The 16,239-nt window shown below is 41.8% G+C and overlaps 3 protein-coding genes across 4 annotated transcripts; 2 read left to right on the top strand and 1 right to left on the bottom strand.

Moving 5' to 3' along the window:
* The first annotated feature begins 578 nt into the window (after positions 1 to 578).
* On the top strand, positions 579 to 4,023 carry LOC116202483 (ATPase family AAA domain-containing protein 1). 2 transcript variants are annotated; one of them, XM_031534054.1, is made up of 6 exons: positions 579 to 849; positions 950 to 1,250; positions 1,403 to 1,561; positions 1,685 to 1,980; positions 3,061 to 3,201; positions 3,699 to 4,023. In XM_031534054.1, exons 1-6 carry the CDS (start codon positions 652 to 654, stop codon positions 3,711 to 3,713), a joined length of 1,110 nt encoding a protein of 369 aa, XP_031389914.1. In that variant the 5' UTR covers positions 579 to 651; the 3' UTR covers positions 3,714 to 4,023. The 2 variants fall into 2 exon arrangements, with proteins under 2 accessions (XP_031389914.1, XP_031389913.1); XM_031534053.1 differs by lacking the exon at positions 3,699 to 4,023 and having other exon boundaries at positions 580 to 849; positions 3,061 to 3,654.
* A 516-nt stretch (positions 4,024 to 4,539) lies between these two features.
* Positions 4,540 to 8,279, top strand: LOC116202482 (molybdate-anion transporter). Its single transcript, XM_031534052.1, has 8 exons — positions 4,540 to 4,818; positions 5,351 to 5,495; positions 5,581 to 5,749; positions 6,197 to 6,467; positions 6,761 to 7,026; positions 7,117 to 7,332; positions 7,461 to 7,563; positions 7,699 to 8,279. Exons 1-8 carry the CDS (start codon positions 4,668 to 4,670, stop codon positions 7,755 to 7,757), a joined length of 1,380 nt encoding a protein of 459 aa, XP_031389912.1. The 5' UTR covers positions 4,540 to 4,667; the 3' UTR covers positions 7,758 to 8,279.
* A 71-nt stretch (positions 8,280 to 8,350) lies between these two features.
* On the bottom strand, positions 8,351 to 10,318 carry LOC116202484 (F-box/WD repeat-containing protein 7-like). Its single transcript, XM_031534055.1, has 3 exons — positions 10,098 to 10,318; positions 8,906 to 9,065; positions 8,351 to 8,809 (listed from the first exon to the last, which is right to left on the bottom strand). Exons 1-3 carry the CDS (start codon positions 10,174 to 10,176, stop codon positions 8,560 to 8,562), a joined length of 489 nt encoding a protein of 162 aa, XP_031389915.1. The 5' UTR covers positions 10,177 to 10,318; the 3' UTR covers positions 8,351 to 8,559.
* Positions 10,319 to 16,239: the final 5,921 nt, after the last annotated feature.

Genomic DNA, 16,239 nt, shown 5'->3' on the forward strand with positions numbered 1-16,239 from the left:
ACCGGAGGCAAGAGGAACATCCGACAACCTCGACTGAAGGGGTCGTGGCTAGCTGAGGAGGCCTCAGCTAGTCTACCCTTCATCCGTTAAATTTTTTTTAAAAAAAAAATTGGCAAAAATGATTTTGTTTTGAAAATTCTGATTAAAAAATAATTTTTTGACGTCTTTTCTCCAACAAGGTAGCCACATCAAACATTCGTTAGCGACATTGACGGCGAGAATGAAATTGATAGACGGAACCACAATGTTTGGGCCAAATTGGTCGCAAAAATTGATAATGGACTATAATGGTGACTCGAGAAAAATAAAAGGATGACATTGATAGTTTTCTCCCATTTGTTCGCATCCCATATTGCAACGGGAGATTACTAAAGAATTTCTTGCCAATGTTACGGCTACTGGAGTCTCGAGAAGGCCCACGGTGATGGGCCGGAAATAGTCCGGATCCTCAGATTGGGCCAGCATGAGACACTGCCACTTTTGGCCCACGAAGCCCAAAGAGGGAAGTGAAGCCCAACCGGAAGGCCCAGGACCTTCCCCCTTCCCCCTCCTGCCTTCCCCTGCAAGAATCCCAATCCTACGTAACTTCTCTGCTTTCCCAAACCCTAACGATCAGTTAGAATCCGACCGAGGACAGTGCCGGAAGCGACCATGGGAGAATCTTCACAGACGAGGTTCCTGCAGGAGCTGGTGCTGTACGCGGCCAGCGCCGCCCTTAGCTGCCTCGTCCTGTTCGCCGGGCTCCGGCATCTCGACCCCAACCGTGAGTCATCCAAGAAAGCTCTGGAGCACAAGAAGGAGATTGCCAAACGCCTCGGCCGCCCTCTCGTCAACACCAACCCTTACGAGGTAAGGAAACATCGGAAACTGGATTTGAACTTCACAAGCTCGAGTCTTGCACTGATTTAGTTGGGACTCTTTTGACCTTTTGCTTTCTAATCAATTGCAGGATGTGATAGCATGTGATGTTGTCAATCCTGATCACATCGATGTCGAATTTGAATCCATCGGAGGACTAGAAACCGTCAAGCAAGCTCTTTTCGAGCTGGTGATTCTTCCGCTCAGGAGGCCTGACTTGTTCTCCCACGGGAAACTCCTCAGTCCACAGAAAGGCGTCCTGTTGTATGGACCTCCCGGTACTGGGAAGACCATGCTTGCCAAGGCTATTGCAAAGGAATCTGGGGCTGTTTTCATTAATGTGAGGATATCAAATTTGATGAGCAAATGGTTTGGAGATGCACAGAAGCTCGGTGAGTGAGTCCTTTCATGATGCTTCTCGGTATACAGTTCTTGCCGAAGACTGGAGTATGTGGGCGTGAAATTATATCTGGTCCCTCAATTATGTTATGATATTTGTATTTACAATGGTTTTTGAATGTGCGCTGATTACGATATTCTGCAGTTTCTGCTGTATTTAGCCTGGCATACAAACTTCAGCCAGCAATAATATTTATTGATGAAGTAGATAGTTTTTTGGGTCAACGAAAAACTTCTGATCACGAGGCATTGACAAACATGAAGACCGAGTTTATGGCCTTATGGGATGGTTTCACCACAGACCGTGAGTTCTTTTTCTCCATACACTGCAATGTTTGTGAAATGTGCACGTTCTTCCATAAGTATGGGAGGTTTCTTTCATCAACATGAATTCAGCTAGAGCTCTTTCCTCTATGATGTGCTGCAGAGAGTGCACGGGTAATGGTTCTTGCCGCAACTAATAGGCCTTCAGAACTCGATGAAGCAATACTACGCCGTTTTTCTCAAGCCTTTGAGATTGGGATGCCTGATCAAAGGGAGAGAGCTGCGATACTGAAGGTGATTTTGAAGGGTGAGAGGGTTGAAGACGATATCGATTTCGACTACTTGGCTAGCTTGTGCGAAGGGTACACTGGCTCTGACATTTTGGAGCTTTGCAAGAAAGCAGCCTATTTTCCCATCAGAGACCTACTAGAGGATGAGAAGAAGGGGCAGCGGTCTCGGGTGAGTTCTTCTATTGCCGATATGTGCACGATCTTTTTGTTTTGTGTTTGTCAATGTTTTGGGATTTGTCAACTTCTACCACTTCTGATTGTCCTAATAGAGACTTTGATAGCTTAAGCAGGACCAGAACCTTAGGCTCAAAGAGGTTCCTAGTTTACTCGTTTGAAAAATGCTTGTGTACATATACCTCTTCAGGTTTTTTGAAGAACCAACTTATAATTCAGACAACCATTTTATGTACAATCCTGTGCTAGGATCGTTCAGTTGTGGGCACAAGATCCCCTATCAGTAAATGGTCACTTGAAGTATCCATTGGAGGTCCCAGAAAACATACTAGTGTGTTTGGTTTTAGAGTAGAGATGAGTTGAGTTTTGATTTTAATTAGTTTGTAATGATTGTGACGATAAATTATGAGAAAAAGTGTGAAAAAAGTACTGAATAGTTGAAAAAAAGTAATAATTGTATTGTTGAATTGTAGAAAAAGTAATGAATAGTTGAGAGAATTTATTATTAAAAATTGAATTGAATGGTTAAAAAAATTGAAGAAAAATGAAAAAGTAATAATTGTGTTGTTGACTTTTTGTAGTGAATATAGTTAAAATTAAAGTTAAAATCTTAAAATCAGATTGCGAAATCAAACGGGCCACCAATGAAGAGTCCCACATTAATTGCATCTCCATTTTTCAAGAAAAAGAAAATGGAAAACAGTAATCAACTAGATAGACTTACCATTGTTCCATGTGCTCCTTCAATGACTGACTGAACTCACATATTTCTTTTCCTTTTCCTAATCCTATAATTACTCCTCCATTTATTGACTCCCATCACCATAGAATCATTTCATGTTACTTCCGTTCATAAATCAGTGACATTTTTTAGAATATTAAAGTCATTATGTTAGGGATCTCATCTCATGTATTCTTCTTTGATGCTATTGTACCGTATCTGCCCTGCTGCGCATTTCAGTCCAGATATTGAATGAATGTCTTGCCAAAAGTTGGTCTATTAAGCTTATGTTAGTTAAGCTGTTGATGACCACTGACCACCTTTGATCTGAGATAATTAATTTTCTTTTTTCAGCCTCCGAGGCCGTTATCTCAAGCGGATTTGGAGAGAGTCCTTACCACCTCGAAGAAAACACGGGTCGCGGCGGGCGAGTACTCGGGTTTGACCTCTCGGTCTGCGAACTGGCCGACGATTAGAGACCCTGACGATTACCCGGTACAAGCGGCCATTCAGGAGCTCTCTAGGCTTGTTCTTTCCCAAGTGATGAACCTTCAACCCGAATCACAGGACCCATGAATTCTAAACTTCAAAGCCTGAGCTTCTGTAGAAAATTGTAGCGGGATTATCCTGATAAGTTATCTCTTCCTGCAGTTCTCGTCCGAACTGTAGGAAACCAATCTCTTTCTAATATTCTATTCAATAGCCATTTAGTAGGGGCTTTCAGGTTTTGCTGAGGTAGGGCAATATTTCGTTTTTGATCTGCCCTTTCTCTTGATAGGATCATGTACCAACCAATCATATGACATCTATATATGTGACTCGATACGATATTTGAGATGTTTTGTGATGAGATAACTAGCTTATTGTAGAAAACTAACTTTGTTTTGGATGCTTCGCTGTCTCCTTGACTTTGTATTATGAAGGATCAAATCAATGGGGGCTCTGATAGATTTTAATTAATCTCTCTCTCTCTCTCTCTCTCTCTCTTTTAGATAACCGAGCTTTAATCTCGGATCCCCATGGACCTCTCGCCCTCACATGGGAATGGGTGCATGCCATGCACGGTGGCTCACGCACGCGGTGTCCCTCGGAGAGTTCTTGCAGCAGAGAGCGGTTCAACCATTGCACCATCCTTTGGCGCGTGGCGGATGGCAAGACGTACTGAGCTACCTGTGCCGACTTGTTCACGGCCTCGTGTTTTGTTGGATATTTATTGATTTTCTGCTGTATGCTATGGACCATAGCTTGAAGCATCTATGAGCAACATTAACGTGTACTTAGGATATTGTGGGCTGACAAAAGCTTCGTTGTCGACAATGGTTTGCATTGGGTACAAGTTCAAATGCCTTTTTGTGTTGAAATTGTTGCCAACCATAATGCGGCCTTCTTTTTTTATTGCAATCAATCGTACGGCGCGAACACAGCCTCTTAGTGGGGCCAACGTCTGCCGGAGTAGCGGGAAGGACGACGTCATCCGAAGACGTGCCGTTAGTGTACCGACGCCAGGAGCGAGCAACCGACACCCGATCATCCCACTCACAGCCCCAGATCTCGCCACGTGTCCACCTTAGGTAAAATGAGCTTCACCTCCCCCAGCAGATCAGAAACCGCGTCTTCGGGCTGGGATCCGCTGCGGGGCACTTCTCTGCTGATCTCATGTTGCCGGGCCCCGCGGGAAAGTCGTGCCTTTACGAATCCAACGTCCGCCGTGGGCCCCAAGGTCCAACAGCGACAAAAGTCAAAGCTCGGAGTAGGTTGCGAGGTAGAATGGCTTGCAGGGGATAACAGCTCTCTTCCCATTCTGCATCTATGTATCGCTCTCGCCCTTTATCTCTCTACGTTACCTCTCTGTGTCGAGAGAGTGAGAGAGAGAGAGAGAGAGAGAGAGTAGGGAATCGGACAAAAGAAGGAGAGCTGAGCTTCACTCCCACTCTGCATTTCCTTCCCCTCGGCAGGCAGCAATGGAGCTGTTCTACTACTTGGCTTTCGGGGCCCTCGGCGCCGTGGTGGCGGCCCTCGAGCTCAGCAAGAACAACAAGGACCGCATCAACACCTCCCCCGCCTTCAATTCCTTCAAGAACAACTACCTCCTCGTCTACTCTCTCATGATGGGTAACCACACTGGATCTGAGCTCCCCCCGCTTGTTATCACCCTCTAATTCGTTAGATCTCGCTCGATCCCTGCCGAGAATGTGGTGTATGAGTTCGGGGATTAGGTATTCCATGTGGATCTGATGCATTCCGATTAATTCTCGTCGGGATCCAATGCATTAGTGGATTTATCCATCGTTGGAACGTAAAGTTATGATTTGTGCTCGTTCCTATATGAGCTGAATATGATATAAGTTTGGATCTGCACTACTCTTTGTGATGGCTGGAGTTGAATGCATTGATGTGAAGATGTTTTGTTGCTCAGAATTGAAGCATTCTTTGATTGTGACGAATACTCGAGATATGTAATGCGGCATTTTGCTCATATTCTAGTCATATTCACTGCTGGTATACGTCTCTTTTCTGAAGTTTGAAAATCTTCTTGTGCAAATGGAATTTGGTTTCCACAGTTTCAGTGACCGTGTCGATGTAGTTTACGTATGTTTATGTATTATTCATCTAATGTGGATCATTTTTTTTTTTTGGGAAAAAGCCGGCGATTGGTTGCAGGGTCCGTATGTATACTACCTGTACAGTCAGTACGGATTCGGGAAGGGCGAGATAGGGCAGCTCTTCATTGCTGGGTTTGGATCCTCCATGCTGTTTGGGACAATTGTGGGATCTCTGGCAGACAAACAGTTAGTCTTGATACCTGCCTTCTGCCTAGTTTCTCTTCTTTTGGTGGATATCGTCATTAAATGAATATTCTCTGCTTGCAATCAGGGGTCGGAAAAGGGCTTGTGTGACTTATTGTATCACTTACACACTGAGTTGCATCACTAAACACTCCTCTCAATACAAAGTCCTGATGCTGGGCCGTGTCTTGGGAGGTATTGCCACATCTCTTCTGTTCTCGGCATTTGAGTCGTGGCTTGTTGCTGAGCACAACAAGGTGAGAACTATTGCACTCGTTAAATATAAAATTTAGATGAATCCTTGTTGGTATTAAATTGTGAGGAGTGAGCCCAGCACCCCATTAGTTCACGACATGCCAAATTATTACCATGCGAACTCGAACTATAAAGACAATACGTCATTCATATTGAAAACAAGCTACAGTTCTGAAGTGCTCTTGTTTTTGGCTCAATCACAGGTTGCGGATAATTTATTTTACTCTACACGTGGTGTGAAAAAAGTGTAAACATCAATCTTTGTTATGTGAAATTGGCTTTTACATGAATTGGAGACCACTGAGTAGAGTTCATAACATGGATAAGATGTTCCAATCCTAGACAACATTTTCGTTTTGTGGCCAATCTGACTGCCTGGTCAGAAGCTGATACTGATACTGGGAGCATACCTGGATGTTAATGCTTATCTTTTGCTGCCGTATTTGCAGAGGGGCTTCGAGCAACAGTGGTTATCAATAACATTTTCGAAAGCAATATTTCTTGGCAATGGTCTTGTCGCCATTGTCTCTGGACTGTTTGGAAATCTACTTGTAGATTCATTTGCTCTTGGTCCAGTGGCCCCCTTTGATGCTGCTGCTTGCTTCCTAGCAATTGGCATGGCTATTATCATGTCATCATGGACAGAAAATTATGGAGATCCTTCAGAGAGCAAGGACTTGCTTACTCAATTTAAGGGCGCTGCTACTGCAATTGCTTCAGGTAGAGACATGTTATCTTGTATCATTCTATGCAAACTTGTAATCTGTGTTGAGAGAATTTCCTTTGCTCATGCAATCTGATGTTTGGGGCTAATCATTTGGTGCACTAGAAAGTTTTCCATGTGAGGTAGCTTCTGGGGAGCTAGGTTTAACAACTTTCTCCCGTCTTATCATGAATTAGTGATCATGATTGCAGGAGCAAGTTATGTCAGGATTTTTTTTGCCCAAGTGATTCTGTCGTCATTATACTTATTAGTTATCCATATCCTGAAGTTTACTTATTAAATTTTCCAGATGAGAAAATTGCGCTGCTTGGTGCTATACAGTCCCTTTTTGAAGGCTCAATGTACACTTTTGTCTTTCTTTGGACACCCGCTCTGAGTCCAAATGATGAGGAGATTCCCCATGGGTTCATTTTCGCTACATTCATGCTGGCTTCTATGCTGGGTAGCTCCCTTGCCTCTCGCTTGATGGCCCGGTCAACACCAAGAGTTGAGAGCTACATGCAGATTGTTTTCGTCATCTCATCTGCCGCTCTGCTGCTTCCAATTATGACCAGCGTATGTCGTTTTTCCAATTGAAACCCTTTTCTATGTTACTCTCTCTCTAGTAGTGATCCATACTGATCCGAGTTTGTTAATTTGGAATAGTTCCTGGTAACTCCTTCTAAGGTCAGAGGTGGGGGCATATCATTCTCGGGCTGTCTCCAGCTGCTTGGGTTCTGTACCTTTGAGGCTTGTGTTGGCATCTTCTGGCCATCCATCATGAAGATGAGGTCCCAGTACATCCCAGAGGAAGCAAGGAGCACCATTATGAACTTTTTCCGGATCCCTCTTAACATCTTTGTCTGCATCGTCCTGTACAATGTATGTTCCATACTCGACTGTGTCCCACTATACAAATTGTCCTAAACAAGGACATGGCGCGCTCATAGAAATCTTCTGCTATGCTTCTCTCCTTTCTGACAGAGATGTGGTTTATGTTACTCTTATAGGTTGACGCATTCCCCATCACCGTCATGTTTGGCATGTGTTCCATCTTCCTCTTTGTGGCCTCGCTCTTGCAGAGGCGCCTCATGGTGATCTCTGACAAGCCAAGTGAGTAGGATCCTCACCGATCTTGCTATAACTTTTTGTCTTTAATACGGTTTCCATCTTGGTCTTGTGTTTTTACTATCCTTCTAGTGCATTTTGTTGTAATTCTTCTGACAGAGGTTATGTTTGTTATCACAGAGACAGAAGGCAGGGAACTGAAGGAAAGGGACCCGGAGATGGAGCCACTGAACATTTGATCGATTCCGGTACGGGAAGAACCGGAGGACTCCTGGAATCTTGCGAATAGTTCATTTCTTACGGAGTAACTATCATCTGTGCCGAATTTATAGCTGTTTATAAAGGGGTTTACATTTGATGGAACTTCGAGAAATATGTGGAAGATGGAGCCAGTGATCTTTCCTTGCCGAGCAAACAAATGCTGGGGGGAGGGCTGTTGGAAGCTTTGGGTCTCCCTCAAGTCAAAAAATTAAAGGAAATTTTTCTCTTTTAAAATTGGGTTTATTTTTTCTTGCCTGTTTTAATAATCTTCTGGAAACCATATAGTGCGAAGAAATTAGTACCATTTGGATTCGATCTTTTTTCCAGCTATAATATCTCGGTAGGAAACTGACTATATGCATCCAAAGTTTTTATGTAATTCCATTATTATCATTCTTTATTTTCATCAGCTTTACCAGTGGAAGATGGTTTCATCATTGTTGCGTCTATGCCTCTGTATTACTCTTATAAGATATATACATAGTTTGGTGCGATGATGAGATCGATTTGCCGCCTTGTCCTGGGACTAATATTTTCCTGTAACTAATATCTGCTTGAATATTGATTTGCCTTGACCATGAAATGCTTTTTGTACTGTTTACCTTTTCAGTGGACAACAGAAAAGGAACACATGTCGAATGAAAGTGAATACATACAAATTTTAAGTTCTACAAACCCTTTTACACGAGGCCATAATTATTTCACATCCATGCATTCCATGTGAAACACGCAAAATGTGATGCATCGAATTTTATGGCCTAAGGAATACCAAACTAACATTTACAGCACCCGACTACGTTTGGCAGCTTTGGCTTCTGATGAGGCCACTTCCAAGTCCCCGATGAAGAAGATGATCCTGTCCAGAATCCCTCGGGACGAGATCTCTTCTGGCGTGGGGCCTTCTCCATTCAGATTTCTTGATGGCCAGTTCATTACTCTTCTCTTCTGTGTCCTCGAGCCCAAGTAGCGCTGGATTTTGCCTTGGCAAACAAGGTAGTAGTTTTCCCCTTCTCGGATTATCTTCAACCCCCTAACAGTTACAAATGTTTCCCATGGGTCCGAAAACAGCGAGGACATACCCAGAATTTTAAACAAAGAATCAAAGCAAAAGAGAAAAGAGACTCACTGTCCTACACGGTCCCGTCGGTCCTGCACCTCGTACGCATCTTTCCATGATTCTGAGCCGGCAGGGGCATGTGAAATAGCCCGATCCTCTCCCCATCTCTCCCTGAATAGATTAGACCACAAGGCACCATCTGAAGCCAAGACCTTCCACTTCCTGCAGACTTCGATGACATAATACTTTTGATTCTTAAACGGGCTTTGATGCGCTTAGGCATTACTTATGCATGTAAATATTAGCACTGAAACAATCTCAACATCACCCTTTTTAACAATTATAGTTGTTACCAAATAGCAAAGATCAAAAGAGATACATAGAGATGTTTGAGTCTAGAGAGAGTAAGAGTAACATTCTAGGTCCATCTTGCCACACAGTCAGAGCAGCAAAATCGAAACAGACTACGCCAAGTGAATGAATTCTCAAAATCTAAGGATAAGAATTAGCCATTCAATTTATTTCATTTCCCGGAAAAGTTAATGTTTCGGTTCACAATCTATGATCCTGCTAGCTAAGGAATCAAATTGCCTACACTTAGAAGGGTAAAGACCTGATTTTTGAAGAATAAACACCCAAATTGCTAACCATGCTCTTCACTTTCCTGGGCGAAAGAAACACCATCTCTCTCTCTCTCTCTCTGTTTTTTTTTTTTTTTTTGGTCAAAGGAAAAAACACCATCTCGGAGTGATTACCATATATGCCTCCATAACTATGAGATCCCATCGCACAATCAATCATCCAATTTCGCTGTTGCCTGGAAGGATTGGCAACACTTAACCCTCAACCCTTTGCATTTCTTAAGTTCTTGCAGCATAATCTAATCAAGCAAGAGATCTAAAGTCAAAGGCAAACACCCTGCCGAGGACGGAATCCTCCAGTTTAGATCTTCGATTTTATCTCTGAGCTTGCTCCCGCGTATAAGAGACAGCAGGCCACAGAGAGCATCGAATTCCACCCCTCATCACAGCACAATATTAAACAAACTAACCCACTCGACAGTAGGATCAGCAGACGCATCAAAACACCATCAATTGCAAAATTCAATATTTTCACCCATAATCACAACACGAGTCATCGAAGGCAGAGAATTCAAAATGAATCAAGACAACTCTATTCCAATCTCTCATCAGATCCAAAGACGAAATTTCACATTTTATGGAGTGAAGAAAGCGAGGCAAAGCTCAGACAAAGCTCAGACCTTGGAGAGCAGCAGCGAGGTCCTGGTGATCCAAGCAGCAGAATATCTTGAGGCAGAGCTCCACGGGCAAACTCTCCATCGACCTCCTCGCTCCCTTGGCAGCTCCAATCCAATTCCTCCGGTCCCTTCTTCCGACAAACTTCTTCGACGGCGTAGCGAGTGATAGAGCAAAACAGAGAGAGAGAGAGAGAGGGAGAGAGAGGATATTATCAACTCTCTCGAGTAGCTTATACTGGGGGGTGGGTACATGCGCGGTCTCGGAGGCGGAGTGGACACGTGTCGGAAAAGCAGCGCGAGTGAGCAATCTCTCCGCAGTCCAGGGGTGTCGTCGATGTTTTCAGACATGCCACGTGTGCTTGTCCTTTTTACTGCGAAAAGTGAAATAATGTTTATATTTATTTACGTGGGAAAGGGGAGGTCGTATAGAAATAGAAGTTTCATTTGAGGAAGGGGAGAGAACCAATATACGCCGTATATTTCTCGGTGGGCCGACTGTATCTCAAGGCCCATTTCTGAAAGAACGGGGAGGCTTTATGTGTGTGGAAAACGGCCCTAGCTTGGGCCTCCTCGATGGACCAGTTCGCCTCTATCTAAGCCCAACATTTAGTTTGGTGTTTTGTTTGCCGAACTTACTTGGTGTTCGATTACTCCAATTGAGCGTTTAAATTAAATTTTCAACATTTAATTTCATTCGACTTGTTTGTTTAATTCAAAAGAAAATGAAAACTATATAATTAAGTAAAAAATGCACTTAACGATTGGCACGTAATTGAAGAGAGAGAGAGAGAGGGAGAGACCAGGGGGGTGGGTCTCCATCGTTGGCTCGCACAGCCCCTGTCAAGGTTGCTACAGGGGCCAGCGATGGAACCCCGCTGCCCCGTCCCTCTATTTGCAATGAGATCAATCTCGATTTGGCCTTTTCTTTTATTATTTATTTATTATTTATACATACGCGCGCATATATATATATATATAATTCTGATTGACACGAGTAAAAGTTAAGTTGGAATTGCTCCAAACTTCACGCACACATACATGTAGTCATCAAAGGAAATTGAAATTGAAAGGAGAATAAGGTCGAGTCACGAAGTGTTGATGATGACGATCATTTGCCGGCTTCTTTCTAAATTTTGATGATGATGATTTGCGTCATAGTATTGAAATGGTTTCGTTTTGTTTTACTTTTTAATTGATATGTATTTTTTTTCTATTTTTGAAAACCATAATCTTTTTTTTTTTTCATAAATCTTTTGTTGTATTTAACTTGCCGATTTGGTCCGGAAGTCATACGAACCGAGATCAATTTATTCTTGGGTGTGACCAAATATCGCCGAAAAGATGTGTGGCCGAACATATAAAAGATAGTAATATGAGGATAATCTTCATGTAATAAAAGTATAGATATGTGTACAGTTCAGATTTAATATATTAAGATCTGATGGTTAAAAAAGAAAATAATTACTAAAATTCTTTTTTTTTTAAAGCCAATTACTATAGAATCTCCATTGCCAAAATGCCCATACTTCCTATTCTTCAATTAATAATGGCATTTAATTAGGACCACAAGAGCAATTTTGAAAAATAATCACCTGCTATCTCTCTCATGTCTCTATTTAATTTGCTTCTCTCTCCCATTAATCAAACAACCATATTAAAAAAAAAAAAGAACGTGGCGTTCCTTTTCTTTCTCCAAAAACGGGGTTCTTTTTTTTTTAATCAAAATTATAAGGGTTTTATAATTATTTTTGTATAATAAAGGATATCATGTATATGATTAAGGTTTTAGCTTAGGAAATAAACGAATATAACAAATCGGTGATGAAATTAATATTGAAAGCTAGCAAATAGAAGAATTTTTTAAAAATTTACTTTTAAATTGTACTCGTGGTATGCGCGAGTAATCTGGAGTGTAATTTAAAGAAAACCATATTAAGCCCATTTTTTTCTCTCTCGTTAATTTTTATGAAACCTTCATTTATTTATGTTGCCTTTCTAATGAGTTGGGGGCTTTACAAGGAATCACTTCATGGTTAGAGACAATCGATGCGCATTGTGGATCAATCTCAAATTAATAAATTTGGAATATCTGATGGTCTCATAGAGCACAGGACAGATATCAGATGCAAAGTAAATCTAAAAACAAAAATTTTGATTCATACGTATTAATTTTTAATCAATTACCGATCTCAGACTCCTTGCTTGATGAATTATTTACCTTCCCATGCGTTGAGGAGTGAAATTGAATAAAAATTCTCACACCGAAAAAAAAAATTCATGGGTTAATATATGCATTGGATACCACATTTATCAATTTGAACTTTTAAATGGATATGGGCTCGAGCCCATATAATCCCTAATGGAAATTCAATATTATATCATAGCAAGTTATACTTCCGCGTGTCCATGCGCGTATGCTCATGCACTCATACCACGTTAGGCCCAGTGTGTCCGAGTGTGCTCAAAAGAGCGCCTCGTGTTAGCCCCTCACTACCCGAGTATGGAAGATGAGCCTAGCTCGAGGTCAATTGTTGAGGGTACGTGACAACGTGTAGGAAAATGATCACACATTGCACGTGAGAGCAGTGCGTACCACTACTTATCAATTTTAACTTTTAAATGAATATGAGTTCGTGCCCGTATAAATCCAAATGAAAATTCAATATCATGGAACCCCCAACTGCAAGGAACTGTCGCCTTTGACCAAAATCTCGGATCTCTCACTACATATGAGTAGGTTTCTAACGATTTGGGCTAACGGCTAAGGCTAACCCCTCCTCTCTGTGTGCTAATTGCTAAAGCCTATGTCCTTTTTTATTCGGCTGATAAGAACTTTTTATTATTGCTAAAAAATTGATAAAATCCTAAAACGGACAGTCTTTTCCTGACATGATAATTAGGAATCTGTCCTCTGCTTTTGTATAATTAATCACTAGTTAATTGATGTTTTAATATCTCCCATTAGCGACAAATAATGGGGGCTAATTTGAGCAAACAACAATGTTGTACCACTTCAATATATCAGAAGCTTCGCAAGCAACGACGCTGAATCTGCTAAATTTCAACTTTTTATGTAACTCTATACCATGTAATCTTATCATGTATATGTCCAATTCTCCGCAAGTGGTAAAGGCCTGACACGGTTAACACTCACCTGATGGTTACTAGAATTTAGTCTTTTGATTCGCTCCTAAGTACATTCTTGGAAATGTTATGTCGAAGGATAATCTTTGGGAAATTTTCATCAAAAATCATGAACTTTCATCAAATTCCCAAATCTAACAACTTGCTCCCTAAAAAAATCCAGCAAAACTTGTTGACGTTAGTCAAAATCTAACATCTGTTTACAAGTTCGTCAATTTTGCTGACATGACAAGGTAACGGCGGGTGACGCGGCTAACGATTTTTAAGTTATAATAAAACAAGGAAACGTGGACTTGTGGTCTCACTCTTTTTTTTTTTTAAATGACCCTAAGATTTCTTATTTTTGAAATTTGGCCCACCTGTGGAGCTGTGGCCAAAAGGGAAGGGAGAAGGAGAAGGAAGAAACGTCGGCAGTGGGGTCGAGGGTTGGTGGGGAAGCCCCTAGATGGGTTGTAGGAGCTTGAGGAAGTGTGACGACAACTAGGCAGCAGAGGACGGAGGAAAGACCTGTGGCTATTAAGCTCGGGAGCTCGTGGAGAGGCGGCAAACCAGAAGCGGCAAAAGGAGTAGAGGCAGCAGTAGTGGCGCAACAGCGACTTTCGGAGCTTGAAGAAGGAGTAAACGACAGCACAGGAAGCTGCAACTATGGGAAAAGGACGACATTGGATGGACTCGAGGAACTTCGAGGAGGGGACAACAGCGGCAGATCAACAGACAAAGGAGAAGAGATGGAGCACGACGATGGCAGTATTGGGCAGATGAAAGAGAGGAGAAGGAGCAGCAAAGGAAGCTCGAGGACTTGAGGAGAGGAGCTAGGTGATGGGTGGTGGTGTTGATGGCATTAAAGGAAAGAAGAGAAGGATGTGATGGTCTTGATGGCTGAGGAGGTGACGTAGTAGGGAGGAGGAGAAAAAGAAGGAGATGGCTGTCGGTGGTGAAAGGAGGCAGATGATAGAAGAAGAAGATGAAGTTGGTGTTGATGATGGAGATAGAGTGGAGAAGGAAGGGCCGGTTTGTGTGTTGGAGCCGGGAGAGGAAAGGAGCTGAGAGGAGGGCGATAGATGATAATAGTAGAGGTTGATGATGGTTGCGGAGTGAAGGTGTTGAAGATGGTGATGGTACTGGAGATGAAGAAGGGAGTTACGAGTAGAGGAGGAAGAGATGGAAGGATGGAGGGGCTGTGATGGTGTTGAGAGCAAGGAGCTGTGGTGATGATGATGGTTGGTGATGAAGGCAGAGGACTGGAGGAGAGGGAGTCGAGGATGGTGATGGTGTAAAAGAGATGATGGTGGCTGGCGATTATGGAGGTGGCAGAGGATGTGGAAAAAGAGAGGAGATGAGAAAGGGAGGGAGAGGATGGAGCTGAAAATCAATGAGATGATGATGGTGGTGTCGATGAAGGAGGCATAGGGTGAGGGAGGTGAAGAGGGCGTGAAAGAGAGAGGATGGGATGGCAGTAGCCGTGAGAGGTGAGAGGATGGGATGGCAGTAGCCGTGAGAGGTGAGAGGAAGGTATTGTTGGGTATCCCTTCAATTTGGAGGAAGTTTGACTCAAATTGTATTGGATTTTTATCGGATTTTAATAGGTTCAAGGACCCACTATTGTTAGGGTTAATTTTCAGCTAAATTAACTGGGTAAGAGGCGACAACTAATAGGATATCAGATCAGCAAAAGGCAGTACGTAATAGAGAGGAACAAAGCTGAAATTCGGATTACAGAGGGCAGCATGTAGCTGGAGATCAAACCTCAATTGAATGGGTAAACGAACTCCGATTGGGACGAAATTTTGACAGAGGCTTCACGACGTGTGGAGCTAAGTTCTGAACGATCAGAATTTCTATTCGAGCTCTGTAGGTGCTGTTTCAGCTGACTTTGTGAACCACCCGGTGTGGGTGAAAAATTTAGTGTTTGGGTGATCTAAGAGAGTGTTTCTCTTGAGTTTGGTGATTCAAGGGCTTGATGAAAGACATTGTATAACCTTTATTCATAGTGGATCGTTGATTCGGAGTTGGTTCCGTGATTTTTTCCCACATCGGAATTTTCCACGTAAAATTCTTGATGTTCTTTTCTTTATTGTTTGTTGATTGATTTGATTAGTTCCTATCTCGATTACACTAGTAGGGGATGAAGATTAATCGCTGCGTTGTTGTTTGGTTGAGCACATCCCTTCCCAACATGTGTGAGAGGTGAAAGGAAGGAGTGAAAGAAAAGGAGATGTTGGATTGGTGATGGACAAAAGGGAAAGGGTGATATTGCTGGTGAGGTGTGCGGTGTGCTGTCTTTTGGTCGAAAGAGAGAGACAGGGAAGTATGGAAGAAGAAGGAGATGAAGGCTGTGGGGCCAAATTTTTAAAATAAGAAATATTGAGGTCTTCTTAAAAAAGCGAGTGGGAGCACACATCCGCATGTCATTATTTTATTGGAGCTTAAAAATCATTAACCACATCACCCGCTGTTACCTTGCCATATCAGCAAAATCGACGGACTTGTGGACGGATGTTAAATTTGGATTTATGTTGACAAGTTGCTACTAGATTTGAGGAAAAAAAGTTGATGCTAGATTTAAGAATTTTTTATGAAAGTTCATGATTTTTGATGAAATTTCTCAAAAATCTTTATACCCAATGAAATTAATGTAAGCACATTTTAATGCTAAACTTTCTTTTTTTTTTTGCTAAATACATTTTAACACTAAACTTATAATATATTAGTTACATGCATATATTATTTTTAAATATTCCGGCAGGAAATGTGCAATATATTTTTAATTAATAGCAAAAAGGTAAGAAGAAGACGTACATGACATAAATATCTATCTATATATATATAAACTGGAAGCATTTCAAAAGTTCTCGCGAAGATTGCGTTCGTTTTTCATACTCTCGAGGTTTTTTTAAATTTTATTTTATAAAATGCGAATAAATTAAGATAAATATAGACATTACTTAACCATGAAGTAAGTAGTAATAATAATATTAGAAGATAATAATATAATATAATA

Source organism: Punica granatum, chromosome 4, assembly GCF_007655135.1.
Source record: "Punica granatum isolate Tunisia-2019 chromosome 4, ASM765513v2, whole genome shotgun sequence".
Taxonomy (NCBI): domain Eukaryota; kingdom Viridiplantae; phylum Streptophyta; class Magnoliopsida; order Myrtales; family Lythraceae; genus Punica; species Punica granatum.

What these genes read in the sequence shown, in the direction of transcription:
- LOC116202483 (XM_031534053.1), top strand. Translation starts at nt 652, where the DNA reads ATGGGAGAATCTTCACAGACGAGGTTCCTGCAGGAGCTGGTGCTGTAC. An exon ending in TCAACACCAACCCTTACGAG is followed by an intron (nt 850 to 949) that starts GTAAGGAAACAT and finishes AATCAATTGCAG; the next exon opens with GATGTGATAGCATGTGATGT. An exon ending in AGAAGGGGCAGCGGTCTCGG is followed by an intron (nt 1,981 to 3,060) that starts GTGAGTTCTTCT and finishes TTCTTTTTTCAG; the next exon opens with CCTCCGAGGCCGTTATCTCA.
- LOC116202482 (XM_031534052.1), top strand. Translation starts at nt 4,668, where the DNA reads ATGGAGCTGTTCTACTACTTGGCTTTCGGGGCCCTCGGCGCCGTGGTG. An exon ending in TGCTTCCAATTATGACCAGC is followed by an intron (nt 7,027 to 7,116) that starts GTATGTCGTTTT and finishes AATTTGGAATAG; the next exon opens with TTCCTGGTAACTCCTTCTAA. An exon ending in GGTGATCTCTGACAAGCCAA is followed by an intron (nt 7,564 to 7,698) that starts GTGAGTAGGATC and finishes TTGTTATCACAG; the next exon opens with AGACAGAAGGCAGGGAACTG.
- LOC116202484 (XM_031534055.1), bottom strand. Translation starts at nt 10,176, where the DNA reads ATGGAGAGTTTGCCCGTGGAGCTCTGCCTCAAGATATTCTGCTGCTTG. An exon ending in CCTCGCTGCTGCTCTCCAAG is followed by an intron (nt 9,066 to 10,097) that starts GTCTGAGCTTTG and finishes ATGTCATCGAAG; the next exon opens with TCTGCAGGAAGTGGAAGGTC. An exon ending in CGACGGGACCGTGTAGGACA is followed by an intron (nt 8,810 to 8,905) that starts GTGAGTCTCTTT and finishes TGTAACTGTTAG; the next exon opens with GGGGTTGAAGATAATCCGAG.